Below are 15515 nucleotides of genomic sequence, written 5' to 3' on the forward strand. Positions count from 1 at the left end.
GCACTAACCCAAGAAAACCGGTGTGAGTATCACCCACCAATGGATGTATCTGAGTGTCACCGAGTAATGGCCCCGGTTCGTTATGGATATTTCTTTTCCTAGGATGGTGACGGCATCACCCCCCGTACACCTAAAATGGCTGCTCCATTCCATCCAACTATGATTCCAAACTGTCATCAGCAAAACAACGATTTTCTTGTTTCTTTTTTAGCAACCGTAACGTTTGAAGTTTCGACCAAAACGTTTGATTAACGCTATGAAACAAAAAGCTGCCTCTACTATAACATGTTTCTAATCAAAATAAAATAAATGCAGGGCTGATGCAACTTTAAACGTAGGAGTGTAAAGGAGTCTGGAATCAATCATTAGGAAAATGGTGCAACTGCGTGCAACATGTTTTGAATATTGTAATTGAAAATAATACATTTAATAGAAACGTATCTCTATGTCTAGCCTTATGTTGGTTATGAAAAATGAATGTATGTTAGATTAGTATCTGTTATTCAATACTCTGTCAGTGGTAGAAGAAGTGTTATATTCACTGTAGTGTTATAAATATTCTTCACTGTTTCAGGAGCTGTTCTGTTACGGTTCATGTTTTATTCCGATATTTCTCTGGGGTAAAAGTAGCAATAATACAATGTAAATATACTCCATTATATGTAAAGGTTCCACAATCAAAACTCTTTTTTTTATAAAAAAAAAAATCTTAATCTGAAAAGTAACTATAGCTGTCAGATAAATGTAGTGGAGTAAAAAAGTATAATAGTTCCCTTTGAAGACGTATAAAGTAGCATTTTGTAAGTACTCAAGTTAAGTACTTCTTAAGTACAGTATTTGAGTAAAATTCCACCACTGTACGTGTTAAAAATATAAAATGTGTAAAATATAAAGATTGAATGATTTAAAAAGCTAAATTGTTGTATAAGAGGACATACAGCAAACCACACTAATAAAGAGATGTGTCAGAGGAGGAAAAGCATACACAAAGGCAGTATAATATTACCAATTTTTATTTCAAAATAAAGACTGGCAGCACCTTGTCTATTAGAGTTTTGGTCAGATAGGGTAGACAAAATGAGTGTTGGATTTATTCTGATACACAAAGACAAATTGTGACTGTCTAAACAAATACTTTTGGTCATCACAACTGGTTCAATTTCATTGTCATATTTTACTATATAACATGCAGGCAAAAAATTCCATCAGACAGACATAGAAAAACCATATTACCCAGGAAACATAACCCCACAAAATATATGTTGTACTTAATTGAAAATGGAAAAAGAAAATGTTTTCTTGCATGATTGAATCTCGGATTTGCATCTATTTGTTTATTTGATTTAACTGTTTACGTTTTTGAAATATCTATGAACTTGAACAGCAGAATGTGTTATTTAGGCACAGATAAAACAGTTAAACACAAGGCCCGCCTCAAAGTAGGCAAATGGATTACAATACAAAACGTTAAGCATTTAGAAGTACTGGACAATACAGATGTTTTGGCCAATAAATATAGAAAAAACACTCACACGTGCTAAAAAAAATAATCAAATTTGATATTTTCAAGTGTTGCACTGCAAGTACCACAGCCACATGGCATTACACTTTGCTCTTGACAGTGTTTTCTCACGCTCAGCATGACACATCAGAGTGTGTAGGCCTACAAATCTCTTTTCAGGCAGAACACCATTCTCTGTCCGAATGTCAAAGGCACAGTTTTTACTTTCAGCACTGTCAATATAAAACAAGTGCAAGTTGTTTGTCACATCGTCATAAAAGAAACACATAGTAACAAATGAACTATTATTAAACCTTGAATGAAAACTGTGGTAGCATTTATGGTCGTCCTATGTGCCAACATATTCCAGTGTGTCTGCTTTCAACGGACCATTAAAGACAAGATTTCACCCTGTTTACGTAACTTATATCAATCTGATTAATACTAATTATGTATATTTGCAAGGTTTGTAGAAATGATGTATATTGTACAAATACGTAAAGTACACGGTTGTTTTGCTGCTCATTGACAGGTGAATAAGGCTACAGTCATGTTTACATCTGCAGAATACAATTATTGACTGGCTACTTAGGAGCTACTGTCCATGTAATTACAGAACTGGATTGCATAGAGGAACCATGTTCACCATTTAAAAATAGATTTCCTTATAAAACAACCTATAAAAAGAAATCAATGAATGTATAAAATCTTATGGGAATTCAAAAAAAGAGCTTTTTTTTTTTTTTTTTGTTCCTTAAAAAGGCACAAGAATAATAATAATTTAAAAAAAAAAAACATGTCCAAAAAGTCAAGTCAGGGCAGGCAGGCTTCTGCTTTGGCAAAAAAAAACCACTTTAATATTTCTAACTGGAGTGATCGTGATGGGATTGCTTTGGTTGTTGTTTCCCGGTCTTTCAAATAGTGGTTGTCAATAATGTCAGCACTGAGGTTCTGAGGAAAAGGCCTCCCGATTGCAATCTATAGTTTCCGCTGTCCCAAACACATTGTGTTTTCCAGGCTTGGAATTTCCTTAACCCCTCGCTAATACAATTTTCTAAACTGAGGATTGTGTGCAGCGGCTAGGAGAACATCTGAAGACTCTAGTATCTATTGTCGATATACAGTTCTATTGTTGTTGGCAAAGATTCAAGCTCCTAACAAGAGCTGAGAGGGTCCACTGAGAGCTTAGTGTCCACGAAGCTGGTCCAGCTGGGTGTAAACATTATCAGCTTGACTAAGTTCCTCAAACACAGGCAGAAGGTTGAGCAGCTCGGCGTCATCCACGTCGTCAAACCATGACACCACGGGAACCTGGCGAAAACAGGCCGTCACTCACAAACTTTGGCTTTGAAATAAATTAGTCACATATAAACTGCACCTGCCAGTTGTGCAAATACACTACCAAATACCAAAGCAGTGTTTACATTTAACCAGAGGTGTACAATTTTAACCTGACCTAAATGTGTAAATCTGATTCTAATGCGTTTTGTATGTGCAGTGTGCGTTTCTATAAATCCGAATTTGGAACTGAAACAATCAGCAACTATTATGAGAATCGAGACATTGTTTTTGTAGTTTTTCAAGCACAAATGCCTAAACGTTTCTGGTTTCAGCTTCTAAAATGTGTTGATTTGTCGCATTTCTTTGTCATAAATGAGAGTAAACTGAATGTAATTGGGTATTCAGACTGTTGGTAGGACAAAACAAGACATTTGATGGTGTTATAATGGGTCATTTTCACTATTTTTTTTTTAACCATTTTACAAACAAAATGATATATAGAGAAATGAATCCAAACATTTATAAATGATGAAAATCATCATTAGTTGCAGCCCTGATCAGGATAAAATTAGAAATACACTTTGAACATTGAATAACTCTCAAGACTATATCTGCTCATTTTAGCGAAAAACTTGAATAATTTGTGTAATTAATGTGTAATGTTGTGTTGTAACGTAATGTGTTGAGTAATGTTTATATTTTATGTGATCTATCATTTTGTAAGAGCTAATCTCACATTGCCAGACCTCCTTCTCATCAAACTTCCCGAAGAAAATCTTGTCAAAAACATTTCATACAAACAAGTCATCTTTGCACAATCCCTACAATTTCTTTTTTTTGTGCCTGAAGTTTTCCAGGCCTCTATAAGCTCGACGAGACAGAGGTCTAAGAGCATGTGCCCCATCTTTTGAATTTATGGCTAAAAATATGATTTATTACAAGAGTCAAAGCTATTTCTTTTATTTTTTTTAGACTTTTCTGACAGAAGCAGATGAAAACTCACAGCATTATTAGGGTGGAAGATGTAGGAGGCAGGAGAGTTATCCAGGATGAGGGTTTTGTGGAGGTCTCTGCCCAGGCGGCTTAAATCTTTGACATAGCAGCCCTGGTGGAAAACGCAAGATTCCCGGAATAGCCGGGTCCGGAATACACCACACTGATCCAGCAGGTCCGTCACTGGGTCTGCATACTGATGGAGCCCAGGGAAGGTGGGGAGCAGGGGAGGGAAAAGCAGGTTGGACTAATGAAGCACTTTCAACTAAAATGTGTTATTCTTACAGCAAATAGCTACAAAATAGCATCACACATCCAAAATCGACTCATCTTGATGACGTTGCACCAGCTATTTAGAAACCGATTCCTACGTTTGTGTTGTGTAAGTAATCTTTAAGTTCTTAGCTAACTACTAAGTAGTCAGACACTTGGTTTCCTAAACTGGGACGCACCAATTAAAACTTCAGGAAGTCACTGTAGCATCTCAAGCTGTAGCAACTACCTTGTTTCATTTATACATGCAGGATAAACGTGTATCAGAGTTAGTAGTGCATGCATTATAGAATGAGTGGGAGATATATATAAATTATTCTTACTTCGCAGGCACTATTTAGTCATCTAGTCTGGCGTTATTGGCATAACGTTTGATATTCTGAGGTATATTGTGTTATCTTTTTAATGAAAAAATCTTCCCAGCTTACATCATTATTGAAAAAGCATTTTATCAAGTGCCAGGTCAGATATGTTGACCATATAATATCACCTCTTTATCGTCAATCTAAACGGGCCATATGTTAGCAAGATAACATTAGTTTTGTCAGATGGTTCAGTTGAAGATACAAGATTCACTCTCATAGTATATAGGGGTGGGGGGGGGAAATAAAAGCTACAGCATAGTATCGCAATATTTTTTGTGGCAATACTGTATCGATACACAGACGCCAAGTATCGATCTATTATTATATACTGTATGTGTTGGTCAGTTTGTCTGCTTGACAATCCCGTTTTGCAGCAATAAAATTGAAGTGAGATGAACAAACGGAGAAATGTATTTTTTTAGATAAAACAGGTGTTGACAAAGTTTCCTTTTTGGGACATAACTTGAAATTGGGAAAAACTTGGAAGTTGGAAAAAAAGGTAATAAATTGCAATATATCGCAGAATGATGCAATATGTTTAAAATCGCAATAATGTCGTATTGTGACATAAGTATCATGAGGCTTCTAGTGATTCCCACCCCTACACACTACGTAGCATTTCCATCTAGCAGTTTGTATGTGTAAATATTTAGTAACGAGTGTGGTGCAACATATTTTAATGTATTTAAGCATGAATCTCCACTAATAATCAATTAGGTTATAAGTTAGAACTCAAAAAGACAACACATTGAAGCAACCGGCTGCAGATGAACACAGAAACAAACTATAGCTTTAAACATGAGCGGGGTGTCTACTAAAGTGGCTAACAGCATGTTAAGCAGCTCCTATGACAGTGAAAAGGAGAACTAAATGGGAAAGAGAAAGCAAAACAACCTCCGATAGATCAGACATGACATTAAATAAACAAATGTCGTTTTTTTTTTTAGGATGTGCTTCAGTATCTGATGTAAATTACCTTTGCAAGACTGGCTGTAAAGAGCACACACTCAAACAATTCTCCCATTCTCTGCAGGAACTCATCCACGTACGGCCTCTTCAGTACATACACCTGTAACACAGACAGACCATCAGTGAGCTGTCCCACCAACAGGGCTATTTCAATGTCATTTTTTATTTATTTGCCTTTACATTTGTATCATCAACTTATTGTTCCCGGTCCGTTGGCTGCTAATGGCCAGTTCCTGAAACAAGTAATCAAGAATAGGCCGTGCCGATGTTAACCAGCCTATCCTGGATTACTTGAACCAGGCAGAGGCCCAAAGACGATTGCTTGCCAGCACATGGGGTCCCAAGAATCACATTTCTAAGTTAATTACATTTCCACATGTCCAATAGTGAGAAGCCCTGCTTGTTCAAGAAGCTGAACAAGCAGCCCAGCACAGTGTGCGAGTATTTTTTCACAGAGGCAGTAATATGTACTGCATCACTTATAAATGGCATTTTAAATGAACTGGGCTGAAATGACTCATTTTCTTGCTGATATTTCCTGTTCAACATCTGGCCAGTAGAGGGCTCCGTGTGCCCGTCGAAACAAAACCTGGCTGATCAGTTACAAGACCCATCCCTTTTCAGCTCAGCAACCACTGCAAACACATCAACATACTGTACATACACAAGCACAGCCGCGCCCCCCCACACACACACACACACTAGTTTACCTGGTGTGTGGTCCCCTCTATCTCCACAGGCACGATGAAGTCTGCATTACTTATAGGCTGGAGGGAGAACATAGAGGGAGATGGTTGGCATGCTCATTCACATGGCTGCGCTGTGTGCATTCACATGGCATTACATAACGACTCAACACTCCACACGGCTGCCATAAATCACAGTGAAGAGCCTAAACAAACAGCATGTCATTCACTTGATGTTCCTCAAGCACACGAGATGGTTTAAGTGAAGGAACTCTAATACAGATGAATAAACAATCACAGCAGAACCAGACCAATACACTACTGCTACAAGCTGCCATTACGTATAGCTACAGAATATAACCTAAATAAACACTTACTTAATGTTTCTTATTTCTAATAAATCAGAAGACGCTTTCACTCAAACTGCACAATATTAAACATTAAAAAAAATGAGGCATTGACATGAAGAAAAATACACTTATGTGGTGGTCAAGTGGGTGATTTCTTTGCTTTGGTACCTTGAATGAGCTGTGCACCAGGGTCTCATCCAGGTCTATGACCACACATATCTTCCCCTGGTCCTGGGCCTCTATCTCAGGCAGGAGGCTAGGTTCACATTGCTAAGGAGAAACACACAAAGATTTTTTTTAATTGTAATGGTACTGTCCCACACACACCTATATAACTGGCCTTGTGCTATGTTTATACCTCAGGAGCATGACTAGTCCTGATAGTACAGTGATTAATATGAAAAACAGACCTCGGCCGTTTAAATGTTACCTCTGGGAAATTAGACAAGACTCAGTTTGAGAACTGCATGTATGTGTGGAAGAAGGATTGAGCCTCATTATTTACTGTAACAGCTTCCATGTTGGATAACTTTAGGATTAGCATATTTATGTCATTCATTATATCTTCCAAAATCATCTCTACAGACATTCACCTGCAGGGAGAACAAATTAGCTTAATATAATCTCATTTTTACATATCCAGTTTAGTTTGCCTTTTTTCTTAATTGTGTTTCTTTCTAGGCCCTTTATGACCATTAATATATTACATAACATAAAAAGAGAATCCGTTAAGGAAGGGAAGTTAACATTGAGAACACATACTATACATGAGCAACAACAATCTTATTTCACCAACTAAACAACGCAATGCAACATAACCCGTTCGGTGCCAACGTTAAATTCGGTTTCATTTAACCAGACGCTACAGATGCTGCTTCCTGTTTCTGCTTCTGATGCTGGAGGACACTCCCCAATGTGAACAAACATGGCATCCAATTTAAATGCCTCTTACATGGTACTGAAGCTCTAATCAGGCTGACAGCGTTAACCGGCGAGGCCAGCCATGTACCGCAGGCGCTCAAGGCTTTATTTTTTCTCCACCTCAGCAGTTACGAGGCACACAATACACCATTCTCTGCTCGCCGCCTGCCTAAAGGATTGGTAGTCGCACTGTCGTTCTTATCTTCCTTGGAGGATCAAGTGTGAACATCAAAGTGATTCCATATCCGCAGACAGTTGCGGTTAGCTTTCAACATGTTAAGAGCAGGTGCAGTAGTGGTTTCAGCGCACAGTTGTTAAAAAAACAAACAAACACTTGAAGACAATAATAAGCACATTTTTACAACAGCACGTTAAGTTTATTCCTACAGACGGCCAAACTATTCGAGCACCTTCTCTTTTATGGCGAACAGTGTTTGTGTGTGTGTGTGTGACAAGGAAGTGAAATCTTAGATAAACAAGAATAAAGGCAAGACTGAACTGAACTGAGGGCTTTAAATTGTTGCTTTTTTTTTTTTTTTTCAGTGGTGTGAAACATTGCTGGAATAAAAAATAATGTTACCTTGACAACTGTCCCATTTTCCTGTGACTCCAGCAAGGCCTGCTGGGAAGGTGTTGGTGGTGGTGGTGGTTTGGGGCCATCCTGAGCTTGGAGGCAACAGAAGAGTGCTTTGAAGATGTTACAACTCCGAGGCTGTTTCAGGGCAGAGCGGCTCACCTGGCCTGTTTAGCACAGAGAAAGAGAGACTTTCATGAGGAAACCAAGTAAAACTGGATGTTGTCAACACGGAAATGTTAAGTGGGACCTTGAATCACACGTCAGAAACACGTAATCTTGTTTGTTTTTCCACACACAAAACAAATCGCTGGTGACATGAAAACAGATGGGGAGGGGGGAAAAAGTATTAAAATCAATCACTTCAATTCAGTGAAATTAGTTATAAGCTACTTGTAACATGCAACATCCCCCACCCCCTTTCCTAAAGGCACCATCCATCTGTCTACAGGGATGGCACAGAAAAGGACGCACATGAAATGTGTTTTTAATGCGCCTGCCTCTGCCGCTGCTGCTGCTGGAAATGGCTGGTATATGTTATATAATCACAGAGGGCGGGAAAACCCACACTCTTCAGCACTACCTTCAACAGAAAACACAGACAGAAAACATTCCAACCATTTTAAACTCCAAGACCTTTCATGGCTGCCTAAAGCTAGGGAGAACAGACAGACAAGTCAGTCAGTCAGTCGGTCGGTCGGTCAATCAGTCGGTGAGCCGGACCTGCAGTCACACCTCAGTGCTCTGTCCAGGTCTTTGATCAGTCACCATAACCACGAGTGTCCCAGCCCCATACAAGGCTTGTAATGAAAGAAAAGCGAGAAAAACATTCTTGCAAGTCCCCTCTAGTGTGTTTCATGTGAGGACTTGCAAACAGAATGTATAGCCATTCTCACAGAGCCATTATAATAAGCACGCTCAGTCTTTACTAGAAAGGAGAACTGTTGATAAACGGTCAAAAGTGGAGAGAGAAAGAGATTTCTTTCTAATAATCTACAGTTTCCATGCTGACACTCGCTGCTGTGAAGACATAATGCAGACACACCAATGGCCATGTTACACAACACCATGTTTAAGAGACAAAGGAGCTTGATTTGGTCATTCCTAAAGCACCACCTGCAATCATGCAATATGCACGACATCGACAACCAAGTAGTAAGCCAGAATCAATGAGCGAAGCCTCTTTCTAGCCCGAGGAAGGCGTGCAAACAACGAAATCTTTGAAACGGCGCTACAATGGGCGTGTGCAGAGGGGTGTGTTTGTGCATTCCGCTGTCAACACCGCGGGACCTGGTATATTTCTATAAAGTCGTCCGTTAATCAGCAGCCACTCCAGACCCCTTTACACCCATCAGCCTTTAATGTGGATTATGATTTAATACAGAAACTGTGCTGAGTGTTTGTCTAGTAAAATACAAGCAAACAGTGGGAACAGTACAGCAGTCTTTAATGCTACTGCCGCGCACTGATCTGTGACCCCCCCCTGTAAAATATGAACACAACACCATAGTTTATAAATGAACCCAGCAGCTGTGTCTCACTGTACTATAATGCTGCCTGTGGTGACAGACGAGCTCCTCATGCTCTACCTGGTAGTAGTAGGATATGGGATGGTGCCAAACAAGCTGGAACCTGATCGACATATAAATACACAGCAGCTTGATTTTTAGGAGAGCTGGCCATGATCACAAGCAACAGCACCATCACTGAGAAGATCTCAGCCATAATCACAACACCACATGTTAGGAAGCGACAGAGATTTACACAAAAAAAAAGAGATCAAAACAGGATCAACAATAGCTAAGCTGTGGATGGCAAACCCAGTATACATAATGGAGGCAGGGACCTTATACTTGACATTATATCCAATAGTATAGGGACAACTTAGCTGTGGTAAAGCTACATAATAATCCTGCTCGATGGATATTATTCAGTCTTATATTTTTTTATTCTAACAGTTGTAACTTAAGCTCTTTTTAAGATCTGCAGGTGAAGGAAAACAGCTTCTGGGCAAAATAGTATTAGTAAATGAGCACATTATGATTATTTTAGACTCGATGGCTCTCTATTTTATAGTGCTTAACGTTAGATCTAAATATTACAGATTTGTTTGGTAAATGTAAAAAAACTAAAAAAAGGGGCAATGCCGCGCTCAACCAGCGTCCGCAGCGCTCAACTGTCAAATGGGCGCACTACAGGCTTTCTTAACACACCGACCATTATTCAGAAAATACTCTAACAATATCGCACCAAATGAAGCAGATATAATAATAATTCAAAGCGCATACAAACACAGGTCCATCTCACCTGTTTTCGGTGACACTTGAACGTCTTCTTTCTGCACTTGGGTGATAACAGAACTTTCCATCTGACAATCACGGAGCCCTCAAAATCCTCAAATCCTGTCCCCGAGCACTGATGGGCATCCCTCATTGGGTTTTATTGGCAAATTGACTCAATTATTCACCGATGTAACTTGACATCCGCCTCAGAAACAATCCTCGATGGGAGAAGGATTTATCTTGTTCCTGGGTTTCTTTATTTCCCCGCCGCTTCTTCTTTTCTTCTTTCGGAGGTCCGCCGCCTGGGGAGGGGGCAAGGCACTTGGATATGTTTTTTGGAGGCTTATTTGAGACTCTGTCAGCTCCGTCGTCTCGGGTTTACTACTACTATTACGGGTAATATCGCCGAGCAGCCCCCCTCTACCCGTCGCTGCGAAGTCTTCACTCTTGCACCAACAACATGGAGAATCCAGGCGAGAGAAGGAAAACAACCGAGGAAATGGGGCAAGGGAGGGCGGTTTCAAGCCCCCCCTTACTACAGATAAACAACACCGCCCGGAAGGCCTTAGAGAGCGACGAAAAACACCGAGAATCGACCTCTTCCGTCGGTTCCGATACAATAAAACGGATTCTCGTGTGCAGTTAAATGTAAAATATGAGTTTTGTTGTTGTCCCGGGCTTTGTTTTTCTACGGTTGGGACTCCGCGGGCGCCTTGAAACCGTGTTTACTCCCTGATTGGACGCCCGGGATGAGGGGGGCGTGGCCAATGCATTCCTCCCGTCCTGCTCGCGCCGCACCAAACACATTCCAGCGCTGCTCGAACAAATGAGATCACATTGTTTGTAAATTATTTTAAAAAATCATGTTAATTTAACATATAAGATGAAGACAGGCAGCGTAGTATGTATTATTTCTCTTAAATTGTTATTTTTGAGGCAAATAGGCTACCTTTGTTTTCTTTATTTGTTTATATTTTATTTTCTACAAATTGCATTTTTTTTTTTACTGTTATTCAACTTTAATACATGTTTTAGGGAGATATTATTAATTAATGGTGAGCCAAAAATAATCATCTCAAAAAAGAACTGTAGGCTACTTAACGTTAATCGTTGCCTGTAATGTTTAATTCTTGGATTAGGCTAATGTGCGGAAATTGCACATTTAAGTTTCACACTAGTGGGGGCTACCTTTTCGTGTATAAGCATACAAGTCGCAGTTTAAACGCGTAATATCGCGATATTACAACCTCCTGATTAGTAGGGAAACCAAAAACATTGTTGAGGCTTATTAAATAACAGACTTTTAAACAGATATATTTAGTCAGAAACACTAAACATAGTGTGTATATGATGCATGTAACAGCTAGCAGATGTTCCCATGTGTTTTGAATAGTTTGATAGACCCCCTAAGTCTGCACAGAAGAGTTTTCTTGCTAGGTACTGTATGTCCATGCAGAACTACATGGTAACTGTACCTAAGTACGGGGGTAACAGAGGGCAGAGTGAAACCAATGACCCAGGCTCCTTTCGTTTTTTTCTCTACTTTTGCTTCCCGTTACTGACTCAATAATAAAATGAAACTGTTACTTACCTAAAAACTGCTGGGGGACTTTTCTCTGGGAACCACAATTTTACAATCACTGAACATTGTGCAACAACAGCCTCTACTGCAGTTATTAGACTGCTCATCCCAAACATTACATGATGGTTAGCTACTTTGTTGATTTTGTAATTATTTAGGTCTAAATCCAGTCATTAATTAGGGGGAAGCATGAACAGTTGCTGTTTCTATTGTTTTCAATTAGAATAAGTTGTAGTCAGCTGCAGACAAAGTCTATGTATTTTAAAATATTTGTTCACTGTACTGACAGTAAAACGAAAACAGAACTAAACTTTACTTACTTTTTTTACCTTGTTCAAATAAATAGAAGTGGGTTTGACATCATGGTAGGCCATGTGGTCAAGCAGTGGGTCCCCAGATATTTATATTTACAGCATGGAGGTTCTGCAGCGCCTCCTCATCCTCTGAAACCTCTCGGTAATCATAGTGAGCACGGTGAGCGACTGTGATGTGGAGTTTAGCAACAGCAGATCTGTGCTATTTTTAAGCACATAAAACACACATATGAACACAAACTGCATACATCTGTTTAGCTGAATAAGAACAGAACAGAAAGAAACCATAAAAGAAAACTCGTTAATAAAGGAATAACTACAGTTGAAATAGTCACTCTACTCATTCCAAACACATGGGCCCATTACACTGCGAGCTCAGCCAGTGCCCACAGTGGCCACAATGCAATACATAAACAAGAATGGCTCTGCTGTTTGCATTCCTGGTGTCGGACATTTTAGGGCAGCACTGACAGATCTGTGTAAAAAAATATATCCAAAATAAGTATGGACAGCACAGCTGGAAAATGTCATGCGGTTTAAGGCTGATGCCACTGTTAACTAAATCAACTTGAAATTCATTATCTTTGCCTGATCTCTGGCGCGCCTTGCCCTCTTCTTCTGGAAATGTTGCATTCCTCTGTGAAGAAGAGGAAAGGCCCTGAGCTGTTGTGATTGAGTGTTAAAGGTGCTGCAGTTGTACCACTGGACATTCAAACATCAGGTACAAGTTAAAGCTGCATCCATCTTTCATCCGTTTACAGAACAAATGTGCAAGCATGTAAAAAAAAAACAAAAGAAAAAACAGCATGAGGTGGAAGGAGAAATAAATCACACGTGTGGCACATTTCAAACAGAAACAGAAATTTATCATGATCACAGAGTGAAACGAAAAGATATGAAATGCAAACAAATGTGATTATCTTTAAATAATCCCGGCATATAATTCCTGTATTTCAATGTTGTATTTCAATGTTGTGGTTTATTGTGTTTGTCAATTCAATAAATGCATTTAATGATTTTTATAATTGTAACACAATAAATCAGTCAATTTCGCAGTTTAAGTCACAGTAATAAAACAACATGGGGCTTTCTGCTATAACAAATGCATCCAGGGTATCTTTTTGCAAAAATAAATCAGCGACTTAACGTCTGTAAATCGGTTACATGCCGATACCAAATATACAAATACAACACTGTTTAAATAGCTTAGATCATATTTATCTAAATCAATTGAAAATATACCACTGAGGACAAATGAGAAAAGATTCAGAAATACTCTGTGCAAAATTGTCCATCAAATTATACTGCATAGCTCAAATCTGTGGTGATGTTGACATTAAAGGCAAAAAATAAATATCACATTAACCTCTCTCTCTCTCTCACACACACACACACACACACACACACACACACACACACACACACACACACACACACACACTCCATCCATCAGGCGTTGTGGTTCTATTTCTACATTTCACACCTGGGAATCCACAGCGTCTACTTACAGCCTTATGCACTCTGCCATGCATTAGCTACATCCAATCATGTTGATGACAAACTGGCTGTTGAAATGTGCTTGCAGCATCTGAGCCTCATGTAGGGCTGGGACTGTAGGGTCTACCATCATGTGATTTGCTGGAAGAGCCCACCCTCCCTCTCCCTCCTCTCCCTCCTCTCCCTCCTCTCCTCCCCTCCCCTATCCTCCCACCTCGCAGGCCTGCCCCTGAGTGGCCTCTGCTAGGCTATGTTTCCAGGAAAGGGGCCTACTGGACAGGCTGTGAGGCCTCGGCAGGGAGACATTGGCTCATTGAGAAAAACAAAAACAGAGAGGGGCGGTGGGAAGACTCCTCTCCCCTCTTACATAACTCTGCCTCCATGACCGAAAAAGTTCCCCCGCCACAATGCAAAGAAAAACCTGTCCGTCCGCCTCTCCTCGGCTTCCAAACGCTGAAGCACTTCAGGGCTGGAATTCGAACAACGCTGAAAGCAGCAGTGCTTGCTTGCAGTTAAACAATAGTTGCAACTCCTCAGACATACCACCACCACAGGCATGCCGAACACATCTAAATGTACAAGAATATTACAGTCTAACCACTGCAACTCATTTGATTTGATCTGATACAATAATGCTGTTCCTGTGCAGCCGGAAAAACACATAAAGCGTGATGTAACAAACTGTGTCATTTAATGTGTTGTGTTATGTTGTTCAGCTCTGGTGGTGAGACATTTGCTGCAGCTGAGTAGTGGCTTTGGGGGCCTGCACTGCCTCCCTGTGGCCAATAGACAAACTGCACCGAGTCTTAAAAAGCTTTGAATTCAATTTCCTCAACCAAAAAAAAAAAAAAAAAGTCTCAATTTTACTATTTTTAAATATTTGATTTGCGTGCCTGCTTCTCTTGCGGGCTGTCGGGAGACGTTACGCACTTATAAACTAAAAGTGGAATTGCTGCAACAGTTGATTGTGCTGCAGGAAGCTGTTGTGTTTTTTAATTAGTTTTTCTGTATTAAGTCGCCTTAATTGTGTGTGTGTGTGTGTGTGTGTGTGTGTGTGTGTGTGTGTGTGTGTGTGTGCACACGCGCATTTTAGGCCTTTATTTGATAGGACAGCCGTAGACGTAAGGGGAGAGAGAGGGGGGATGACATTCAACAAAGGGTCGCAGGTCGGAATCGAACCCGTGGCCGCTGCGGTAAAGACTGAGCCGCACGCTCAACCAGGTGATCTACCCAGGCGCCCCCAGGTCGTCTTAATTTGATTAATTATAACATTAGGAATTCTATTTGTAGACACCGCTTGAAGGTACTGAAATGTTTTCTTCCCCATTGGTATATTTCGGTGTGATCATGAAACAGCTGTTGTCTTAAATGTCTTAAAACGTTTTACGTTTAACTTTGTGAACCCTGCAAAAAACATGCAATACTGTTTTGTATTGTATTGTAAAATGAGATTATTTGGTTGATTACATTATTTTTAATCATGTTTTTGAGAGAATGTCAACTACATCCTACTCCTGTTGAAGAAGACACTGAAGTGGGCCAGAAGAAGCTGTCCCTGTGCTCTTGCTTTACATCCCACAGTAGTTTGATTTAGTAACTATCAGGTTTATAGTTAAAGGGTAACTACCATTTTTTTCAACCTGGACCCTATGTTCCTATGTTTTTGTGTCTAATGGTGTTTTTCCATTACATGGTACTTGCTCGACTCGCCTCGACTCTACTCGTCTTTTTTGGTTTTCCATTACGAAAAAAAGTCCCTGGTACCTGCTAACAGGTACTTTTTTTAGTATCACCTCCGTCGAGGTTCCAAGCGAGCTGAGGCGATACCAAAAGGTGACGTGAAAACCTGCAGACTACTGATTGGTCAGAGAGAATCGTCACGAATCACTGCGTCATCATTGCTAGCGACAGACGGGGGTGTCCTGAA

The 15515-nt window shown here is 39.9% G+C and overlaps 1 protein-coding gene across 1 annotated transcript; it reads right to left on the minus strand.

Moving 5' to 3' along the window:
• Positions 1-997: 997 nt before the first annotated feature.
• Positions 998-10896, minus strand: ctdsp2 (CTD (carboxy-terminal domain, RNA polymerase II, polypeptide A) small phosphatase 2). The gene is made up of 7 exons (XM_078255870.1): positions 10221-10896; positions 7920-8080; positions 6587-6688; positions 6093-6149; positions 5390-5482; positions 3786-3971; positions 998-2812 (listed from the first exon to the last, which is right to left on the minus strand). The coding sequence occupies exons 1-7, from the start codon at positions 10279-10281 to the stop codon at positions 2687-2689; spliced, it is 786 nt and encodes a 261-aa protein (XP_078111996.1). The 5' UTR covers positions 10282-10896; the 3' UTR covers positions 998-2686.
• Positions 10897-15515: the final 4619 nt, after the last annotated feature.

This window comes from Sander vitreus, chromosome 7, assembly GCF_031162955.1.
Source record: "Sander vitreus isolate 19-12246 chromosome 7, sanVit1, whole genome shotgun sequence".
NCBI classification, from domain to species: domain Eukaryota; kingdom Metazoa; phylum Chordata; class Actinopteri; order Perciformes; family Percidae; genus Sander; species Sander vitreus.

Coding starts and splice junctions, on each gene's coding strand:
- ctdsp2 (XM_078255870.1), bottom strand. CDS start 10,281: ATGGAAAGTTCTGTTATCACCCAAGTGCAGAAAGAAGACGTTCAAGTG. Junction 6,689..7,919: donor AAAATGGGACAGTTGTCAAG/GTAACATTATTT, acceptor GTTTCTCCTTAG/CAATGTGAACCTAGCCTCCT. Junction 2,813..3,785: donor TCTTCCACCCTAATAATGCT/GTGAGTTTTCAT, acceptor TGTTTTCGCCAG/GTTCCCGTGGTGTCATGGTT.